The 20,523-nt window shown below is 61.3% G+C and overlaps 1 protein-coding gene across 8 annotated transcripts; it reads right to left on the minus strand.

Annotated features, from left to right (window-relative positions):
• Positions 1–271: 271 nt before the first annotated feature.
• On the minus strand, positions 272–20,234 carry PCNX3 (pecanex 3). Of its 8 annotated transcripts, none has more exons than XM_036326636.1 (35): positions 19,163–20,234; positions 18,632–18,819; positions 18,291–18,390; positions 18,130–18,169; positions 17,935–18,030; positions 16,593–17,717; positions 16,001–16,121; positions 15,736–15,911; positions 15,185–15,275; positions 14,646–14,781; positions 12,858–13,018; positions 11,967–12,120; positions 11,681–11,713; positions 11,266–11,437; positions 11,052–11,162; positions 10,626–10,717; positions 10,349–10,458; positions 10,061–10,166; positions 9,863–9,955; positions 9,535–9,685; positions 8,571–8,715; positions 8,001–8,178; positions 6,481–6,589; positions 6,195–6,324; positions 5,760–5,818; positions 5,451–5,666; positions 4,614–4,867; positions 3,243–3,473; positions 2,998–3,101; positions 2,546–2,693; positions 2,222–2,452; positions 1,868–2,142; positions 1,372–1,505; positions 992–1,290; positions 272–917 (listed from the first exon to the last, which is right to left on the minus strand). In XM_036326636.1, exons 1-35 carry the CDS (start codon positions 19,313–19,315, stop codon positions 723–725), a joined length of 6,117 nt encoding a protein of 2,038 aa, XP_036182529.1. In that variant the 5' UTR covers positions 19,316–20,234; the 3' UTR covers positions 272–722. The 8 variants fall into 8 exon arrangements, with proteins under 8 accessions (XP_036182529.1, XP_036182527.1, XP_036182528.1 ...); XM_036326634.1 differs by having other exon boundaries at positions 15,736–15,914; XM_036326635.1 differs by having other exon boundaries at positions 16,001–16,124.
• Positions 20,235–20,523: the final 289 nt, after the last annotated feature.

Here is a 20,523-nt window from a genome sequence, read left to right on the forward strand (position 1 = left end):
AAGGCCAGTTATCAGGGCTGATCATTGGAGGAGCCAGCCACGGTGGCTGGAAGACTCCAAATGTTACACAGGTGAGAAGAAATGAAACAAAGGGGATTTTAGATCAAGGCTTGAACAGGGAATAGGCTTGTAAGGAAGGGGACCCAGGCCTACCTGAACCCCACCTTGGTCTTCCCCCCATCCTTTATACTCCTCTCCATGCTCACTCACTCTGACCTGGCAACTCCACCTTCCACCCAAACATTCCCAGAGAGAAGCAGAAACCACCAACCAAAATCAAAAATAGTGTTATTAATTCTGGTGTCTCCGAAGCACGGAAGAAAAAAAAAAAGAAAAAAAGAAAAAGAAACCACCCTTCCCACGTTTCAGCCCCAGGTCCGGGCCACGGGGCTGCCCCTGCAGGCAGTGCAGGCCCAGAGGCCGTCAGTCCTGCCACAGGCGTGAAGCGGGACCAGCCCATGGGTTTGGCTCTTCGGGCCTGGCTGGGAGGCTGCCTGCCTCAGTTCGGGGAGTCCAGGCCCTGGACTAGGGATGAGAGATCAGGGGTCAAGGTAAGAGTTCTGGGCCACTTAGTTCTGGTGCTCTGGCTAAGGCAACCAGAGGTCAGGGTTCAGATGTGGACGGAAGCCAAAACCATTCAGTCCTGTGGTCCAGCAGAGAGGGCCAGAGGCCATGGTCCAAGTCACTGAATCCGGGCTGGGATCCAGAGAAGAGTGGGGCACTCAGTACTGATGGTCCAGCAGGGGCTGGGCGGCTGGGCTCTCACGCTCCTCAGAAGGGGCAGGCCAGCCACCCGGGGCCCCCGTGGGTGTGCCGCTCTCCGGAGCACTGCTGTCCAAGCAAGGAATGTCCTGGGCTGCTCGGGGGGGTGAGGCATCGGTGCTGATATCCAGGCTGAAGCTGAGGTCTAGGGGCGCCTGGGGGAGGGGAGATAGGTTGGTAGAAGAAGACCTGAGCTGCCCAGAACCCACCCCTCCCACTGGATCCTTACCTGAGATTTGGGGGTGCCTCCTTTGGGGCTCCCTGAGGCTGGCTCCCCCTCGGATCCCCCTAGCCCCTTTCGACCCCCCAAGCTCCACTTCCCACTGGGACCTTCGGAACAGAGGAGACCAGTGCCAGGGGGCCTTGAGGGCCGGGGACCCTCAGTGGGGGCAGGTGAAGCGGGGGGCTGTCCAGGGAGCCGAGGGGGTGGCCAGTGCAGCAGAGAAGGGGGGCGGCCATCACCAGAACTGCTAAGGGAGGGCCTCGGGCCCCAGCCAGCACCTGGTGGGAGGAGTTGGTCGCCACTGCCTGTGGAAGACAGATAAGAGGGCAGACACTCAGCTAGGCTGTCCCCTCACCTACTGGTTCAGCCTGGCCTCGCTGGCTCACCTGCTGTGTTCTCAGGTGTGGGGTGTGCCAAGGGGGGGTTATTGCTGAGGGAGGTCAAGCCACCGCCTCCACCACAGTCTGAGTCGTCTACGTTTCCGCCACTATTGCAGCCGGCACCACAGCCCTTATGAAGCCTGGAGGGGGGGAGGTGAAGAAGTTGGTGGAAAGGCCAGAGACCTCACAAACGGAAGTTCTCAGTTCAGGACAAGTCTCTTAACATTCCTGAGCCCTGGGGTGCTGTCTCTAAGAGATTTTGCCATCTGCTTTACAGGATCTTTTCAGGAAGGCATTACCAATGGCTCTTAAGGCTAAAGGCCACCTTCAGCTGTGGGGTGGGGTGGAGCCGAGTCAGCTCTAGGAAGGGGTCAGCTCTCGGCTCCATCCTGGCTCCAGCACTTCCTCCCCGAGACCCTGGAGGAAGTGGCTTCATCTCCTCGAGCCTCAGCTTCCTTCCCCGTGAACCAGCCTCCCAGGTTGGGTGGCAGTGAGGGCTTACCGTTCCCAGCTGTGCAGAAGCCAGCGGGCAATGGCGCCCAGGCTGATGGGGCCGCCCCACAGCGCCCGCAGCTGGGGGTGGCTGCCAGCCAGCGAGGTGGTGAGGGGCGACACGTAGATGGGGTAGCCCAGTGGTTGGTCGCAGGAGGAGTTGATCATGTTGCGGAGCGCCTGCTTGGCGTTCTGGATGCTGCCGCGCTCCGGGTTGCGGTTGCGCAGGAACACCAGCTCCTGCTGCTGCCCGGCCCACAGGCCGCGCACACACTCTCGGTTCACCTGCGGGAGGCCACATGCAAGGGTCAGGGGCTGCAGCAGGACAGGGGCCGGGTCGGGGGGGCGGGGGGGCTGGCCCCACCTTGATGACTCGGAAGCTGAGGTGGCGCCGGTTGAGCATGATGATCTTGTACTCGTCAGAGGCGTCATCCAGGACGTGGCGCAGCGCCAGCAGCGAGGGCGTGTTGCTGAGGATCGCGCTGCGCCAGGCCGGGTCGCCCTCATGCGAGATGACCAGCCGCTCCTCATTGGCCGCGATGGCATCATACAGGGCGGCTGGCTCCTCATACTCATCTGGGGACGTGAAGTGGTCCTGTGGGAGGACCGGAGGGCTGGGGTCAGGGGCCCCTGCCCCGAGGGGCTTCACCCCCACCTGCCCACTCTGCCTGGGCACGCCTCTCCCCACCTGGTGAAGCTTGAGGGCCATGCGAACCCCGGGTGCCACCACGCGGTGAAGCAGGTCCATGTCGGCAAAGACCCACTCGTCTCTCGGGGAGGTGATGCGGAAGTCCCCCTTGAACAGGGCGTGCAGGCCGTAGAGGAAGGGCTCCAGGCTGGAAAAGGAGCCAGGAGGTGAGCGCCAAGGTTTCTTAGCGCTGGCTCCACATGCAGCGGGCTAAGCCGAGGCCAATCTTCATGCTGGGCCTCAGTTTCCCCATCTGGACAAGGAGGTCAGTTTCTGCCCAGGTCCCTCACAGGGTGGTGAGGAACAGAGAAGGTCACGGCTATGGGGTACCTTGCCCACAAGAGAGCCACACCGAAGGAAGACCAGAGGTGACTCCTGGTGGCCTCTGGCCTGGAGCTCTTCATGGAGGGGTGGAGGGGAGGGTGACCAGCCTGCCGGATGCGGGCACTCACCTGGCAGACATGCTGTGAGAGGCCGTCCCCAGGGCCCGGCGGCCCAGCACACACAGGCCAAAACACAGAGTGACCAGCGGCGAGTTCCAGTCCTGATCCACGGGCTGTGGCACAAGGACCCCCATCCCCAGAGCCCAGCTCAGACCTGGGACAGGGAACTTGGGTTGGGGTTGGGGCTGGGACCCAGGCCAAGGGAGGCTGAGGGTGAGAGCAGGCCACCCAGGGGAGGAGAAGGCAGTCCAGACCTGGCTGCGCCGGGAGGCGCAGTACTGGATCCACTCCAGGTGCACGGCGCAGAAGGAGGGCAGCGAGAGGCCGGAGAGGCGCAGGTCGTAGTCCTCGTCCACGCTCAGGGAGAAGGTGGGGTCCGAGTCCGCATAGCCGGGCGCCCGCACAGGCCGCAGGGCGGCCGAGATGCCCTCATGGCCCAGCCACGCCTCCAGCTTTGGGGAGCGGCTCACATAGTAGATGATGCTCTGAGAGGAGACGGCAGGCGTCAGGGCTGGGCAGTGCGGGGGGCGGTACCTTAGCCCTGGCCGGGCACTGCTGCAGGAGAGCGTGTCGGGTAAAGGGGCTTCTCCCCGACGCTGAGCAGGGCCTGCTTCCTCGGACGCCCATCCATGTCCCACCTCGGCTTCCGGAAGCCACACAGGCAAATCTGCTCCTCTCCCTTGGGCCCTGGAGGAGCTCGAGAAGGCGGAAAGCAAGCACCCCTCCTTACAGAGCGTCCCTGGGGTCCTGCACTGTGGCAAATGCTTGCTTCGGAAGATGCCCCATTTGTGAGGGAAACTGAGGCTCGGACAAACCACAGGCCTGCCAAAATTTACACAGCAGGGCTGACGGAGGTGCGATGGGATCCCAGGACCTTTACTCATGATGCCATGGGGTCCAGATCTCAGAAGCCTGGGAAAGTCAGGCTGGGTTAGTGGGGCTGCCTACAGGCCACTGGGGCCCGCGCACAGGTCTCTTCAGGCAGCTCAAGTGTGACTGTCACAGGACCTACCCTCAGAAAAAAGCCATCCTGTGCCCAAAGTCAGGGAATTCCGGACCCCTTAGGAGACTGCTGGTGTCTAAGCAGTGTTTGGGCACATGGAGAGGAGCTTTTGGAAGCCACGCTGAGTGGGGCCTCATCAGCTCCCAGTACATGGCGGCTGGAATGGAGCAGCCCCGTATCACTCTGGCTGTGGGAAGGAGGTTGGACAGTCTGGAGAGGGCTGGGCTGCCCCCTTAACAAGAGGAAGGGGTACCAGGAGCCTAATGGGTGAGTAGGACAAGATGGCTATGGGGTCACTTTGGGCTCCAGGCAGACTGGTTCCTGACTGACCTTTTGCCTAGAGGGCATCTCCATAGTCTGGGCCCACCACAGCCTCCAAGAACCAAAAAAGAAAACCCTTGGGAATGCGGGGCGGGCTGGCCTGGCACAGTAAGTGCTGCCCACCTGCCCTCAATGCTACTGCCTTCTGAGGGAGGATGCTGAGACTGGCGTCCAGCCTGCACGCACTCCGGAGGCCTCTGCTTCCCTTGGGCAAAACAGGCTCCCACCAATCCAGAAGCTGGCACTCGGGGTGCTGCCGGCCAGTGAGCAGGACGCCGCTGTGCAGCCCCCGCTGCCGTACCTTGACATAGTAGGTGATGAGGATCTTGCGGAGGTCGAAGACCTGCAGCATGGAGGCTGCGTTGTTGTCGCTGATGCTGTAGCCCTCCAGCACGTACTTGCTGGCCGTCACCTCCCAGGCCAGCCAGCGCTGCCCGAAGGCAGCATTGAAGGACAGGACCCGCGGCAGGTGGCCAGGCTCACAGCAGCAGCAGCCCTCGTCCTCCTCCACGCCCTCGGTGATGGCCTCCACCTCACGCTGCTGGCAGTATGTGCCTGTGGGGAGAGGTGCCCTTCAGAGGACCACCCGGCGCCCTGCCTCCCTCCTCCCCGTGAGTGCGCACCCATCACCCTCCAAACGGGGATGCTAGGTGAGGGCACAGGGCTCTGGTCCCTCGTTTAGAGGCAGACTGAAGCTCAAAGAGAAGTGGCTTTGCTCAGGTTCATGAGCTGTGCTCAGAGCCCTGTGCGCCGCTAGGGGCCGCTTCTGAAGCAGGCATCCAGTGTGTACGTCCTCCTGTGGCTAAGAGGCTAGTTCACCCACAGGGGTTATGTGTGGCACCCAACCTGGGCCAAGCCCAAGGCCAGGGAGCAGGCCAGAAGGCACTGGCGGGAGAACTCAGAGCTCCAGGCCCAAGCCTTCACCACGCAGTCCGGTCAGTCACATCAGCCCCAAAGTCCAGGCAGGGACAGAGCTTGGCCAAAGGAGACCCTGCCACCCCACTGCTCAGACTGGCAAACCCAGGAAGGAAGAGTGCCTTGCTCAAGGTCACCTGGAAAACCAGGGCAGAGCTGGACCGGCCTCCAGCCTGCACACACTCTGAACGAGCATCCTGCGTCAGGCAAGGCCAGCACTCACCCCGGAACTCAAGGCCACGCAGCTGGAAGGTGACGAGGCCGTTGCCGACCTCGATGAGGTGCACCAGGGCATTGAGGTAGTCGGAGGCCAGGACGAAGCAGTCGCCGGGGCCGTAGTTGCCCCAGCGGCCCAGCACCAGGTCCCCACACAGCGTGTGCTGCAGCGAGCGTGTCAAGTGCTCATAGAAGATGGAGTTGAGGTTGTTGTCATCAGCGCCTGGGACCAGGACAGACAGACAAGTGACAAGTAAGCGAGGCCCCCTCCTCAGGAGACCCCACCTGAAAGCCCCCTGAATGGCCGAGTACACACCGGGGTTCCGGTCCAGCTGTGTGACCAGGCGGGTGTTGGAATGATCCACACGTTTAGTGCTGTTCAGAGAGAGCGGCAGCACAGTGGGCGCAGAGCAAGTGGGCGCAGATGGCAACCCCCCTCAGCCCACCCTCACGTCCCGCTGAGCCCACGCTCCTGCCTGGGCGGATGCCATGACAGCACCGTTACTTAGGAGGAGGCTGAGACTCAGGAGCGGGAGGGGACTCACCCAGGACCACACAGCCAAGAAGCCCAGGGTGAGCCCGAGGCCTTGGTGTGGCCTGGGTTTTGCCCTCATCAGACCAACCACCCGAAGCCCACTTGGCCCGCCGCAGGGCCCAGCTGGCCTCCCTCCCGGAACCTTCCCTGCCTCAGGCAGCAGCCCCTGCCCCCCAGGGTCCCTCCGAGCAGGTGCCGGTCTCCCTGGAGACTCACTTGTAGTCGCGCTCCCAGAACTTCAGGGGCCGCGCATAGGACATGATGAAGACAGCGCTGCCCAGCAGGGGGTTAAGGGGCGTGGAGAAGAGCGCTGAGAGCAGGGCCTGAACGAACAGCATGGCCGAGTCTGGGCACGAGTCAAGGAGGTGGCCAGGACATTGGACCCTTCCCCGCACCCCTCACCACCCCTCAACCCCTGCCAATCCATCCCGTGCACCCCCCATCTTAAGCCATGGTCCTCTCTGCACACCCCCACCCAGGCAGCGGGCGGTAGGCCGGGTACGTGGCACGGCGAAGGGCTGGGCAAAAGCGTGGAAAGCCGAGCCCCAGGTGATCTGCCAGGGCGCGATGTAGGTCAGCACGAAGCGCAGCTTGTACAGCAGGTCCCACAGCTGGCAGGTCAGAGGGGAGAACGTCAAAGACAGGAGGTCACTCACAGAGTGGGGTCTACCAAGTGCCCACTCAGAGCCTTGGGGTACCCCACTGGCTGCCCACATGAGAGTCAAGCTCAAGTTCACTCCCAGCCCTTTCTCTCTGGACGTGGCTCAAAGCACTTGTTACCATTAGCCACCACGCTGAGGGGGCATTTAATTCGTCCAACCACTCAAGGAGCAGGCTCCCTTCACAGATGGGAGAGCCGAGGTTCAGAGGACGCAGGGCAGGTAGGACTAGCTCAGGCCATCTCTCTGTCAGTGATGAGGCTGGACCTCGACTATGGTACCAAAAGTCTAGACACAGTCACAGGCCCTGCCTCAGCGGAGACAGTCTGGCTCTCCACTACCATGGGCCAGGCCAGAAAACCAGGTCAGAATGCCCAGCGAGTGAGAAAGGGCTCGGGCCGACGCTGCAGCACAAGTGCAGAGCCAGGACCAGTCCTTTGTTCACTGTGACCCCAACCCCCACTGGGGTGTCCTGCAGCCTGGCAGAGAAGTTTTTTTGTTTTGTTTTAATTCATTTTACAAATATATATTTTTATTGATTTCAGAGAGGAATAGAGAGATAGAAACATCAATGATGAGAGAGAATCATTGATCAGCTGCCCCCTGCACCCCCCCGACTGGGACTCGAGCCCACAACCCAGGCATGTGCCCCTGGCCGGAATCGAACCCAGGACCCTTCAGTCTGAAAGCCAACGCTCCATCCACTGAGCAAACCGGCCAGGGCTAGAGAGAGAAGTTTATATACACCCAGGTCCTAGGGGCTTCTGCAACTCAGCTCTTAACTGGACTGTTGCTGGCAAAGGGGCAGAGCCCAGAAGTGGGTGTCCTGAGAACAAGGCCAAGACCTATCTCCTGCTCACAAGGAAGGTGGTCAAGTATCACGATTCAGAGAAAGACCGAGATTCAAACCCTGGCTGGTGCCCAACCAGCATGGCTCACTGGCTGAGCGTTGACCTATGAACCAAGAGGTCTTGGGTTCGAATTCCAGTCAGGGCGCATGCCCAGTCTGCAGGCTCGATCCCTAGTGTGGGGTGTGCAGGAGGCAGCCAGTCGATGTTACTCTCTATCCCTCTCCCTTTCTCTCCAAAATCAATAAAAACATATATTTGTAAGTAAGAAACACAAATCCTAGTTGGTGACCAATTCTCTCGGGGACCTGAAGCAAGTCACTTAACCTCTTTAGACCACACCTTCCTCTCTGTCCCTCAAGAAGCTGCTGGGAAGGCCCACAGCGGGGCTGATGTGGGACAGCAGCTAGAGGGGCGCAGGCCCCTGGGAGTCACCCCCCCCCACCCCCCACTGAGGCAGAAGAGCTCTGCTCCTGCTGCACAGCCCAGAGACCGCAATGCAGCCACCGGCTCACCTTGCTGCAGAGCAGGGACATGAGGAAGTAGTCAAGCAGAAAGCCCTGGGAGAGGCGCGGGTAGTCGAAGTGGAAGAGCAGGACTGTGAAGGCCAGGGTCAGGTACTGCTGGGGTGGACAGCAGAAGGCAGAGCGCAGCAACTTCAGCCCAGCCACGGTCATCAGCAGCGCCCGGCAGCTAGGGGTGAGGGGCAGGGATTGTATTAGTTGCCTGGAGGGGACTCAGGGGACACGGCTGTGCTGCCTGGGCTCTGCTGGGCTGGCCCTGCTCTTTTGGGCCAATGACCCTTAAGTGAGTAGGGCAGGATGGCTTCGTACTGGTTGTACTCCAGCGGCTTCAGCACAGGCTGCGACAGGCAGAACCTTAGTCTCTGCCCTCGTAGGGTCACCCCCTTTAGACATATTTGGGAAACACACTGCTTTCCAAGAGGCAACTGCTCAACGGAAAGCGAGTTAGGAGCTGGGGTCCCCTTTAGCTTGCTGGGCACTGAGGCAGGTCTCATTCCTCTGGGCTTCGGTTTCCCCGTGGATCACACGGGAATGTAGGTGGTAGGAGGGGGGGGTCCTCACTAGAGGCAGAACTTGTCCGGGTGGCTGACCACAGTGTGGGCATCCACCGTGAGGGCGTTGAGCACCACGGCGGGGTAGATGAGGTACTTCTCCACACACTGCAGACCGGCGTACAGCTTCTCAAACCACATCACCTGGGCAGCACCTGCAATACAAGGCGCTGTTGTCAGCACCTCCCTCCACCCTCCCCCCCGCTGCAGAGCCAGGACAGGTGTGCCCCCGGAGGAAACCTGGAGGGAGGGCAGACCGTAGGACGTGGGGTTCCAGGTCCCTAGAGACTCTGATGGGGGAGGCGATGGTCTCTGCACTCAAATAGGGGTGAGGAGGCCTGGGCAAGGAGTGTTCAGGGGCTTCAGGAAGGTGTTGTAAGGCCTGACCAGGGCTTCCCAGACGCCTGCTACAGCCAAGGCAGGTGGGTGAGGCCCAACACAGTGACCCTAAGCTCCAGGGCCCTTCTGAAGGGGCCACTGCCACTTGGCTCAAGCTAATTACAGCCACATGGAAATGCTGGCCCAGGGCTAGATCTTCCATCGTTTTATAAAAACAAGGCACGTGGGCCTCTGTATAACAAATCCAGACATTAAATACAGGCTCCAGTGAGTTTGTTGCACCGCCCAAGTGAAAACGTGCACCAGGCAGACAAGTCCACGGGTAACCAGCTGGTAACTCTGGACAAGAGATCTCTTTAAGGCCCTGGAATTCTTCCATCTCCTTGGAGAACGCAGGGTGAGCAAATAGGGCGGAACAGGCAGGGTGAGAGCAAAGCAGGAGCCAAGCGGGGCCCAGCGGGCAGGAGAGGGCACAGAGAGCAGTGAAGCAGACGGGGCAGCCCAGGAGGAGGCTGCCCCCTGCTGGCCCTCTAAGCCGAGAGGACCACACTGTGACCAGCCAGGAAGTCAGGGCGGGGGGGGGGGGGGGGGGGGGGGGGGGGTGGAGGGGTCCCAGCACAAAGGCGGGCACTCACCGCGCACTTCGTACTGGCTGTACTCCAGCGGCTTCAGCACAGGCTGCGACAGGCAGAACCAGGGCAGCTGCTTGCGGAGTTGTGGCAGCAGGTAATGTGTGAAGAAGCCCACGGCCCCGGCCAGTGCATACAACACGAACCCCAACACTGACTGCAAGAGAGAGAGGCCAGAGGCTCAGCCAAGGGGAGTGAGGCGAGGGCCACAGGGGGCCTGGGCACAGGCTGGGCAGGGGCTGAGGGGACGTGAGGCCCCAGCTGCTCAGGGCCCTCAGGTCAAGCAGGCTCCTGCAAGAACCAAGGGGGAAGGGGGCGGCCTGGCCACACAAACCTTCAGGGCAATGAAGACGGTGCTGGCGCTGATGGCAAAGGTGAGCACGGCGATCACCACACACATCACCAGGTCAGAGTGCAGGACCTCGCGCTGCAGGGCCAGGAAAATCAGCTTGGGTGCCCGCCTCCCAGTGGCTGACAACACCCTTGCTCAGCCCCCACCCCAATACTAGAGCCCCACACGCGGGCCCCTCACCACGGACTGGCGCATCTTGTCTGGCAGTGGGTCTGGGGGCTCGGCCCGGGCTGTCTCCAAGCTCCGCTCCTCCAGCTCAGGGAAGAGCTTGCTTCGGATCAGAGACCTGCGGGGTGAGAAGAATCAGGTACCCAGGTCTGGAGAGAGCCCCCTCCTCCCACAGGCCCCAAGGTCAGTCGGTGACAGGCACATGCACAGACCCAGACCGACCCCCCCAACCCTTGCCATGCAAAGACACACATACAAACACACGTGTGTGCACAGAGACTGGCACATGCAGGCACCCACCAGAGCACGGTGGGGTCACTGCTCTGTCGGCTCAGGTGGTAGGACAGTGCCACCAGGAGGCCACAGAAGACCGAGAAGAGGACTGGGACGTGCTGCTCTGGCCAAGGAGTCTGGGGAGAGAACGCATGCTGGTCAGGGGAGGGGAGAGGAGGTGAGGTGGGAGAAGGGGATGCCGCCCCCCATGGGAGAAGCCATTGCTGAGCTAAGCCCAATACACAGCCCTGTCCCGACAACACCCTGGGCCTCAGCATGCCCTCCACCGCACAGTCATCGCTACCTTGATGGCCCCGAGGCAGAAGCCGTAGAGCAGGGCAGCCGCCAGCAGGCTGCGGAAGAGGCTGAAGACTGCAGTGAGTGGGCTGGTGGCGGCTGCGAGGTAAGAAACAGCAGCTAAAGCCCGACTCCTACCTGCTGGCACCCCACCTCACCCTCACCCCGCTGCCCCTCAACTCCCAGAGGCTAACCTCCCTGGAACCCCGTCTCTAGCCCCTTTTCTGTTCCCCCGGCCCTGAGAGGCCTCCAGAGCTTCTGGCATTTTTGGGTTTAAACCACTTGCCTGGGGAGGGGAGGGGAGGGGAGGGGGGGGAGGGGAGGGGAGGGGAGGGGAGGGGAGGGGAGGGGACAGACAGGCTCTTCGAATCCATGGTACCCTCCTGGGCCCCACCCTGCCCCCCAACCTCCAAGCCACCTGTGGGCACCATACCTGTGCCCCCAAAGCCGTGCATGTCTATCTGTTCCAGCAGGTACATGAGGCAGGTGTTGACTTGGGGCAGGAGGCCCAGGAGAAAGACGAATGGGAAGCACAAGGTAAACACTGGTAGGAGGGGAAGTGAGGACCCAGTCAGCCTGTAGGCTGGCCCTAGGTCCACCCTTGAGGCCTTGCTCCCCTGGGCCATTGCAGCCTTGCCCAGTCTCACCAGTGGCCACATCACGGGCACAGAAGAAAAAGGAGGCGGAGAAGAGCGTGAGGCCGTAGAGGGAGACGGGCGGGAAGGGCTGAGCTGAGCCTAGGGCATCCAGCAGCCAGATGAGCAGACAGCAGATGCAGAAGTAGACAGGCCGGCTGTACGCGATCACCCAGTTGTGGCCCTGGGAAGTGGGCCTGTGAGGAGCTGGGCCTCCCCCACTGACCACCCTGCATGCATGTGCACACATCACACATGCACATGCACACTCAGGTGCCCCAGGCCTGGCCCTGGACCAAAGACAGAAAGCCTGGCAGGGGAGGGGCAGAAGGACGGAGGACCTGGGGCTAGCCGAACCCTCCCCACCTAGTCTCAGCCCCGCCCAGGGCCAGCCTCCTGGCACAGGGGCTGCTCCACCAGGACTTACGTGCATGGGAGATGCCGCATCAGGCTGAACACTCTGGAAGAGATGGGAGCTACGTTGCACCGAGAGCCAGCACCCTCGGGGGGACAGGGGCCCCAGGAGCTGCTGAGTTCTACCACTGGGCTGTTATGAGTGACCAGGGAAGGACCCTAAACTGTACTGAGCCCCGGTTCTCCCATTTGTAAGATGGGGGCTGGCTACAGGGGATTTAGGCATCTTGCCTTCGAGCTAGCTCACCTCCCTCAAGACAGGTCATGGGAAGGAGGCGGGGAAAGGAGCCAGGCCTGACCTTCAGCAGGGAATACTGGCAGGAGGCGATGACCAGGCAGAACTGGAAGACCCAGATGTCGGTGAAGAAGCCTTTGAGCAGCAGCAGGTAGCCCAGGAAGGCGACCAGGCTGCTCAGGCCGACGCCCAGGATGTTCTCCAGCAGCCCCCGAGTCCTGGGGAGACAGCGGGTCAGGTCACACAACCTCCTCACCACTAAATGGGGCAACAGGAGCGGGGGCAGACCCTGACCACAAAGGCCCCTGTCTGGGCCTGTGCCCATGCCAGTCCTCATCCTCTAACCTATGACCTCAGGGGCATGGCCAGGTTGCACCTGCTCCAGGAAGCCACCCTGTGGCCACCTTGTGTCCCAATCTGTGCCTCCTCTAGAGACTGAGGACTCCAGGTGCCACCACTCGTGGGACCTGCCCATCTCCAGCTCAGGCATGCCACACGAGGCACACGGCAGCCCAACGCACACTGGTCACAGAGCCTTGGGAAACCCAGAACACAGGAAAACAGGACGTGGGTGCTAGGCCGAAATTGTCCACACGGACAACAAAAGACATCTGACTGCTCTGACTTTCTGGGCCTCAGTTTCCCCTGAGAAATGGGGTGACAAATAGTCTGTCAGCTTTTTTAGGCACTAGGACTCAATTTACCCAAATATACCACAAAAACAAATAGAATAATAGGCTAAACAGAAACAGTTTGTTTTGAGCAGAGCTTTGGGAGAGGGCATCACCCACTTGGCCATCCCTTTGTGCCCCAGAGGAACCTAAAGAAACCCCACTGCAGACTCGTCTTTGGGGCACCCTCAGTGACCCCAGCAGCCAGGTTCTCGGATGCCAGGAGAGCCTCCACACATTCACAGGGTCTGGAAGGGACTGGGGCTAACACGGCAGGCACTCACCGGTCCAGCAGGGCCAGCAGGGCGAGACGCTCGTAGCGCACAGACGTCCAGTGGCCGGGAAAAAGCCAGTACTTATAGCTGTGCTGGGCTCGGGGCGGTGCCTCCTCCATCAGTGTCTGCTCCTGGGATTCGTGCAGGGAGTCCTGGTCCAGCAGGTCAAACTGCAGTCCCCACAGCCGCGGCCATCAGCCCCTCGCCCTCTCCATGGTCTCTCACCCCTCCACCCCCCACTGGGCACACTGTACTGGTCGACCATTTCCTCCAGCACAGAAAGTCCCCACCTTCCAGCAGCCCCGTGGCCTGCCCCGGCTCTCCATTGCGAGGGCCTCCTCATTGCTCCAGGTTCCCTGGACGTGGCTCACTGCCTGCCCGGGACCAGCTCCTGTGTCTACCTGACTTCTCCACTCGGGCAGCATCTCCTGCCTCTTCCTGGGCTCACTGACATTCACCTTGTCCTTCACGACTCAGTGTAAATGCTGAGCCCTCGGGGTCACTCTGACTAGCCCACCGTGGCACACACAGAACACTGGCCACGGACAGACCTGGTGCCAAGGTCACTGCTATAACCTCTTTGACTTCTTGTGTTCTTCATTCAACAAGTACTGATAGGGCCCAACCTGGGGCCTGGCTTTGTGCTGGGCCCCGGGGATGTAACGGAGAGACAAAGACACGCAGCCACCTTTGGAGCTGACTGTCAGCTGTGCAAGGACAACGCTGCTACCACATATGAAAGTTAAGGAGAATGTGTGCATCAGGTAGAGGCACCTGGGGCTTCTGCGCGATGCCCATGGTCTACCTGTGGCCCCGGGCGCTAGATGCTCTTTTTATCACTACTCTTTACACTCTGAATCTCTGTTTCACGCATGCTTAGCACTTCCAGTACTAGGCTGACCCTGCAAATTATTGTCCAAATCAGGACACTTTCAGGAGTAGAAGAGAGCACTGTAACTGCCGAGATGACAAGCAGGAGCAGTGTCCCCAAGCTATCGCACATGGCAGGTGCCCAGGCAGGGAGCAGCAGTTATTGTCTAGTACAGTGGTCGGCAAACTGCGGCTCGCGAGCCACATGTGGCTCTTTGACCCCTTGAGTGTGGCTCTTCCACAAAAGACCACATGCGGGCGTGCATGTACAGTGCAATTGAAACTTCGTGGCCCATGCCCAGAAGTCAGTATTTAGTGAAAGAGCCACACTCAAGGGGTCAAAGAGCCACATGTGGCTCGCGAGCCGCAGTTTGCCGACCACTGTACTAGTAAGTAAGTTAACCTGCCCCTTCTGCAGGTATCACTGCTAACACCCGTCATCTCCACTGACTACGGGTCCCTCCAGGATTAAGAAGATACTCCATGCCCAGCCGGCGTGGCTCAGTGGTTGAGCATCAACCTATGAACCAGGAGGTCATGGTTCGATTCCCCGTCGGGGCATATGCCTGGGTTGTGGGCTCAATCCCCAGTGTGGGGCATGCAGGAGGTAGCCAATCAATGATTCTCTCTCATCATTGGTGTTTCTCTCTCTCTCCCTCTCTCCTTTCCTCTCTGAAATCAGTAAAAATATATTTTTTTTTTAAAAAAAAGAAGATACTCCAGCTGCATTTGCTGAATAAGCAGCGCCCTGAACCATTCAGATCCAGGCACCCTGTGCCAGCCATCAAAGGCCAGAACAGACACCGTAAGGCCCCTGGAGCCCTCACTCAGCCGCCTGTCCCTCCTGGTAGCTGGGGGAGGGCTTGGTGTCTCCCCCACCCCGTGCCCCCTCCTACAGGTCCTGGCCCAATCCCGACAGCTCCTCACCTCCGGGATCTCCAGGGGTACTCGGCGCACCTGCATGCCCTGCAGAACCACGGGCCTCGGCTGCAGCAGGTTCAGGCCAGCAGCCACCTCAGGGACATCAGCCGAGTGGAAGCTGGAGGAATGTGAGTGGCGGTCCCTGTGGAAACCATAGCCATGTGGGTCAGGGCCAGTGGCACAGGGCGGGGTTGAGGCCAATACCAGGCCATAACTGGAGGGGCTGCTCAGATCAGAAAAAGAACAGAATAGGGGGTTCCAGAGGGGGCAGGTGGCCCTGAGTTCCTGGAAGACCCTGGAAGCCTCCTGCATAGATGTATCATGGAGTCAGGGACCCAAGAGATCCTTGTAGGCCTGCCCTTCACTGCCCCCACCTAGAGGTTCTGAACTGCCCCTTCCCCAACCCAGTAAACGGAGAAATGGGGAGACACGCAGAGCCACCTCCACCGCCCACCTGGGCCTCCAGTTCAGCCTTGGAGAGAAAACTTCCCAGAAAGGGCCGCCCACCAGCTGCGGGCCCAGGAGAGCTCAGTGGGGAGACTCACCAGGTCCCATTGGCTGCCTGCTCCCCCTGCTGCCCTACGGGGTTTTCGTAGCCGCCTCCAGCCAGCCCGAAGGTGTAGGAACGCCGCACGCCTGGAGCAGGGGTGTGGGACATTTGGCAACATGTCACAGACAATAGCATCAAGGCCCGACCCACGTGGGCACCAAGGCCTTCGAGAGAACTCTGTGCTATGTCCCTCTACCCAGCCCCCGAGGACAAGAGCAGAAGGGAGGGCCTCTGGTCAAGAGCCTGGGCCCTGCACTCAGGCACCCGGGTGTGGATCCCGTTCTACCACTGACTTAGCCTCTGACTTCAGGCTGTGCCTCAGTTTCCTCATCAGCAGACCGGGTATAACGAGACCATCCACACCCCAGAGAGGCTGCAGGTGGCGATGCAGGTAAGGCGCTCACCAGAGAGCCAGAGGTGAGGGTGTGCCTGACGGCGAGCACTGCTGCTGGGCTGACGAAGACCCCCAGCAGAAGAGGGGGCACTGGGCTGGCTGGAGTCAGAGGCTGGGCCTACGGGGTTCTCAGGACTCAGGGAGGGGCTCACCGCTCTCATCGTAAAAGTAGTGCACAGCCCCCTCCGAGGTGTCATCAAAGGTGCAGGCCTCGTGCACGTTGGCACCAGCCCGAGTGAGCAGCAACGAGGAAGCGAAGTGCAGGGCAGAGGGCAGCGTCAGGGCCCGGGAGTGGGAGGAAGCCCGGCCCCGCTGAGCTTCGTGCAGGCTGCTGGAGAGAGTCAGCCGTGGGTCAGCACCACCTAGAGCCAGCTGGCCCCTGGCCCCACCACCCTCCGACCGGTGACAGGACCTCACCTAGGGGGCGAGCCCATGACAGATGCTGGAGGAGTGGGGTTACTGCCTGCGTTGTGGCGCCTCCGGATGGCCTGGGTCCGCCTCACATTGCTCGAGTGGTCCCGCTTTCCCGTCTCCTCAGCTGCTGCCCAGAGAGAGAGCCCGAGTATAAGTGACAGTGGCTTGGACGGAGCTGGAGGGGGGTGCGGGGGGCAGGCCTAGTCCAACCATGCCCTGGCTGTAGAGCCCAGTGAGGTCACCAACCACTCATGCCAGTTCCCACATCTCAGAGTAAGGACAGTATGATCTGCCCTGCCCCACTGGTGACCCAGGATGACAGATGTGATGCTGAGAGTCCTCAGGGGCAGAGGTTTCAGGTACGAGCTGCAGCACCAAGGGCAAGGTGCCTGAGGTCTCTGTCTGTCTCCCCATGGCTGCAGCCCTGCTTACCTGAGGGACTTGGCAGACAATGTCACTCAGGCACTGAGTTCACATCCATCTGCTGCCTGAGACAGGCTGAGCTGACTGACCAGGCCCACTCCAGCCTGCCCCTTGCCCGAACCCAAGCCTCTAGCCAGCTCACCAGCCACCCAGCCCTGGAGCTGGCACTTACCTCCGCCCACAGCACCTTCCTCCTGCAGCTCCCCCCGCCAACCAGGCTGGTTGGCAGCAGGTCCCCGATGGGCCTCAGCAGACAGCACAGTGGGGTCCCCAGCAGCCAGCTCCACCCCTGCCTGGGCCTCCAGCTCAGCCTTGGAGCCAGCCAGGGGGGCCCTCAAGACATCACCCCCCGCCCCATCCATGCTCAGCACACGGGCATGTGTTTTGGCGCTGGCAGTACTAGGCGTCCGCTGGGTCCCATAGGGCCGCTTAGGGGGCACAGCAGTCCCTTCCTCAGCCCCATGAGGGGCCCGTCGCTTCCGGGGACCCCCTGCCGCGCCCCGGGAGCTCTCTGGGGAATAGCAGGACGAAGAGGAGCTGTCGGTACTATAGCGGCGCTGAGATCTGAGACTGGAGGCCGGGCTCAGTTCACTGCCCTCGCTGGTGTCTTCATCTTCGAAGAAGCCCCCACCTTCCAGCAGGGGCCTCCGAGGGGCATGGCCAGGTGGGGAGTGTCTTCGCACGGGCGGCCGCCGTTTGCTAGGCCGAAGCAGAGCCAAGTCCTTGGGCCGCACAACCAGGAGCGGCTCAGCTGGGCCTGGTGGTGTCCCTGCTCCTATGACTGTGTCAAAAGAACGCAATGTGTCATCTGAGGGGACTCCAGCATCTGGTGAGGCTGGCAGCTCAGCTTCGGAGGGTGGGTCTGTGTCGCTGCCCTCAGGGGCCTGCCCCCCAGGGGGGCTGTCCAGGTGGGTTGAGTTAGTCTTCTCACTCTTGAAGCTGCTCAATGTCTCCCTGTCGGTGCCACTAAAGCAGGAATCTGAGGAGCCAGCTTTCTGGGGCAGGGGTTCCCCTGAGCCCCGCCGGTCCAGGGGCTGGTAGCCACCCACTCCCCGGCGTTGTTCCCGTCGACTGCTGGTCCTCACCAGGGCCCGGTCAGGCCGAGACAGAGTCAGGAAGCTCTTGCTCAGCTCCTGGCTGAGGCTCCCCTTCAGTAGGGGACTCATAGGAGTGTCAGCAAGACTGCTCCCACTCCAGGGGACTCCATCTCCAGCCAGGGGAGAGCGTTCCGAAGAGTCCGTGCTGGGGAGAGAGGGGTCTGGGGCAGCGCCCAGGGGCGTCTGGGGAAGGTCTCCAACTGTCAAAAGAAAGGAAGGCAGGTGAGTGAAGGACACATTGCAAAAGGAACAGGTGGCTAAGGGATCTATGGCCCGTGCTTTCTCTGAGAGCCCAGCTGGGGTAGGACCCTGAGAAGGCCCCATCCAGAACAAAGAAAGCACCAGGGAAGCAAAGTTGGGGTGACTCTAAGACAAGACAGTCTTCCCCCAAGCCCCTGCCACACTAAGCCCACTCACTCAGTTTCTCCTGTGAGCTTAACTTTAGCATCTCTCGATCAGCTGAGGTCACGATCACGTTGTTGCTGCCCTGCTCCCGCACCAGCTCCTTGATGTCTGTAACCGTGGCCCCAAAGGCATCAGCAGGACCCGAGGGCAGCTGCCCGCCATCCCGTTCCACACCACCACCTTCAGCCCTGAGCAGCAGCCACCTACCTCTGAGGGGCCCGGAGTCCTCCATCCGGGGAAGCAACTCCTGAGCAGATGGAGAAAGATGTGAAGGAGCAGACAGGACAGGAAGTAAGCCCAGGACCTACCCATGGTGGGGAGGGCTCCCAGGAGAGGAGTAGGAGAGGCTGAAGGCTGGGATCACTCACCGAGACCTGGTTGAAGCCAAACACGGAATGCTGGGAGCTACAACGTACTGGGGGGGTGGAACTCACTTTCCGAAACACTGTCATCTCCACTCCAGGGTCCCTGAAAGTGGGAAAGAGCATCAGCTGTGAGCTAACCTACCCTCTTTACACAGTACTTCCTCTGCCTTCCCCATCACTTCTCACTTCCCAAGCATTCCTTCACAATTCCAGGGCCAACCACAGAACCAGGACTGACCACCCATGGAGCCAGTGTTCCCTAGGCCCTCCTCCGTCCTCCAATGCTCAGGCCCAGGCACCAAGAAGCCTTCAATCCCCAACAGAGCCCCGCCCGCCCCGCCCACCTGAGCAGATTGCTGTCCCCCTGGGCAGGCTCCTCCTCCGGCTCCCCCATGGTCGAGTTGCGCTTCTCCACAATCTCGCCCTGGTCGAACATGGCATGCAGCCGGTAGTTCACAGTCTTGATGGTAGTGAAGATGACAGCCACCACAAGGCAGTACACACCGGCCACCATCAAGCTGGGGGGCAGGACCTGGAGACGTCAGCAACAGCAAGTCAACAGCCCTAGCACCGCCGGACCGCTCGGACTCACCCATTCGCAGGAGGCTTCGCCATCCCGCAGTGAAACTAGTGAAAATGCCTTGCCGGGGGCCCTGTCTCCTAACTCAGGAAATTACACGAGGTGCTCAAGGTCACCAGCCCAGCAAAGGGAGGCTGTGACTGCTTCTCCACACGCCCCAAACTGCGGAGATTCCCCTCTCCGCGCCCCGGCACCCAGGGCGCCGTCCCGGATCCCTGCCGGGCTGCCAACCCTCCGCCACATCCGCCTTCACTTTCGCCGCGGGAGTTACAGGTAGGCGGTGGCCGTGTCTCACCATGTACAGCAGGAAGGGGAAGGTGAGCAGGAAGATCCAGACGTAGAGGTGGAAGCAGTTGGAGAAGGTGCTCTGGTGCGGGTCGAAGAACCAACCGCCGGTGAGCGAGGCCCACACCCCCTGGCGCAGGATCTGTAACACCTGCGACCCCATGGCCCCGCCACTGCTGCGCGCGCCCCCGTCCCGGGACCCTCATGGGGGCGGCCCGCGGCCCATGCCCCGCCTGGCGCCCGAAGGCCCCGGGGCCGGCCGCGCTCACGCCATGGCCTCCCCCAGGGAAGAGGGGTCGGCGGGGCGAGGTTGCGGGCAGGGGGCGGGGCCGGCCGGGGCAGTCAGCGGAGCCAGACCAGGGCGCGGCGGTGGAGCCGCATCAGGGGCGGGGTCTGGGCCCCCACCCCCGACCCAGAACTGCTCCGAGGGGCCGAACCGGCGAGCGGGCGCGGGGCACGGGCCGGGCACCCGTCGGCGGCATCCAGAGGTGGGCGTGGGATGGGTGCTCCGGGGATGCAGACGACGGCTCCCCGGCTCCGGTCCGGGAGAGCCCCGGGACCCTGAGGTCCACTTCCGGGGTCACAGGTCACTCGCTTCGGGATCCACACTCGCCCCGCTCCTGCAGGCGCCGGCCCAAGGGGGAGGCCGGAAGAAGGTGCCGCGAGCCGCCAGCCTGCAGTGGCGCATGCGCCCGACAGGCCCAGTTGGGACCCGGAAAAGGAAAACCTGACGGCATGAATGCGCAAGCGCGAGAAGGCGTCGGGGCGCTGAGAAGCCGGGAGCCCTTTGGGCGTGCGCAGAGCCCAAGTCTAAGGGAAGAGACTCCAAAGGGTAGAAGCGCGTGGGCGCATGCGCACACTTAGGCGTTGCCAACCCAGCGAAAACCACCACTGGGCGGAACTAAAGGTGCTTTGGTGCGGGTCAAAGAACCAATCACCGGCGAGACCCCTGCCCCCGGCGCAGGACCTGTTAATTGGCGCAAAGCTCTTCTAGTTCCTTAGCTGGTTTGGTTCAGTGGATAGAGCGTTGGCCTGCGGATTGAAGGGTCCCAGGTTCCATTCCCGCCAAGGGCACCTGCCTGGGTTGCAGGCTCGATCCCAGTAGGGGACGTGCTGGAGGCAGCCGGTCAATGATTCTCATCGTTGTTTCTCTCTTTCCCTCTCCCTTCCTCTCTGAAATCAATAAAGAAATATATATATTTAAAAGGCCTTCCTATGAAGGTGGTAGGGAAAAGGATAGAGGCGTGGACTCCCCAGGGCTACAGCGATATTTCAGCTCCACTGGAGCACCTCCCTCTAGGTCAGCCCCTTTTAGTGGTGGACCGCAAACGTCACGAGCGTCTGTGGACTGGAGCTGCCTCTACTTCCGGG

This window comes from Myotis myotis, unplaced genomic scaffold (assembly GCF_014108235.1).
Source record: "Myotis myotis isolate mMyoMyo1 unplaced genomic scaffold, mMyoMyo1.p scaffold_m19_p_10, whole genome shotgun sequence".
Taxonomy (NCBI): domain Eukaryota; kingdom Metazoa; phylum Chordata; class Mammalia; order Chiroptera; family Vespertilionidae; genus Myotis; species Myotis myotis.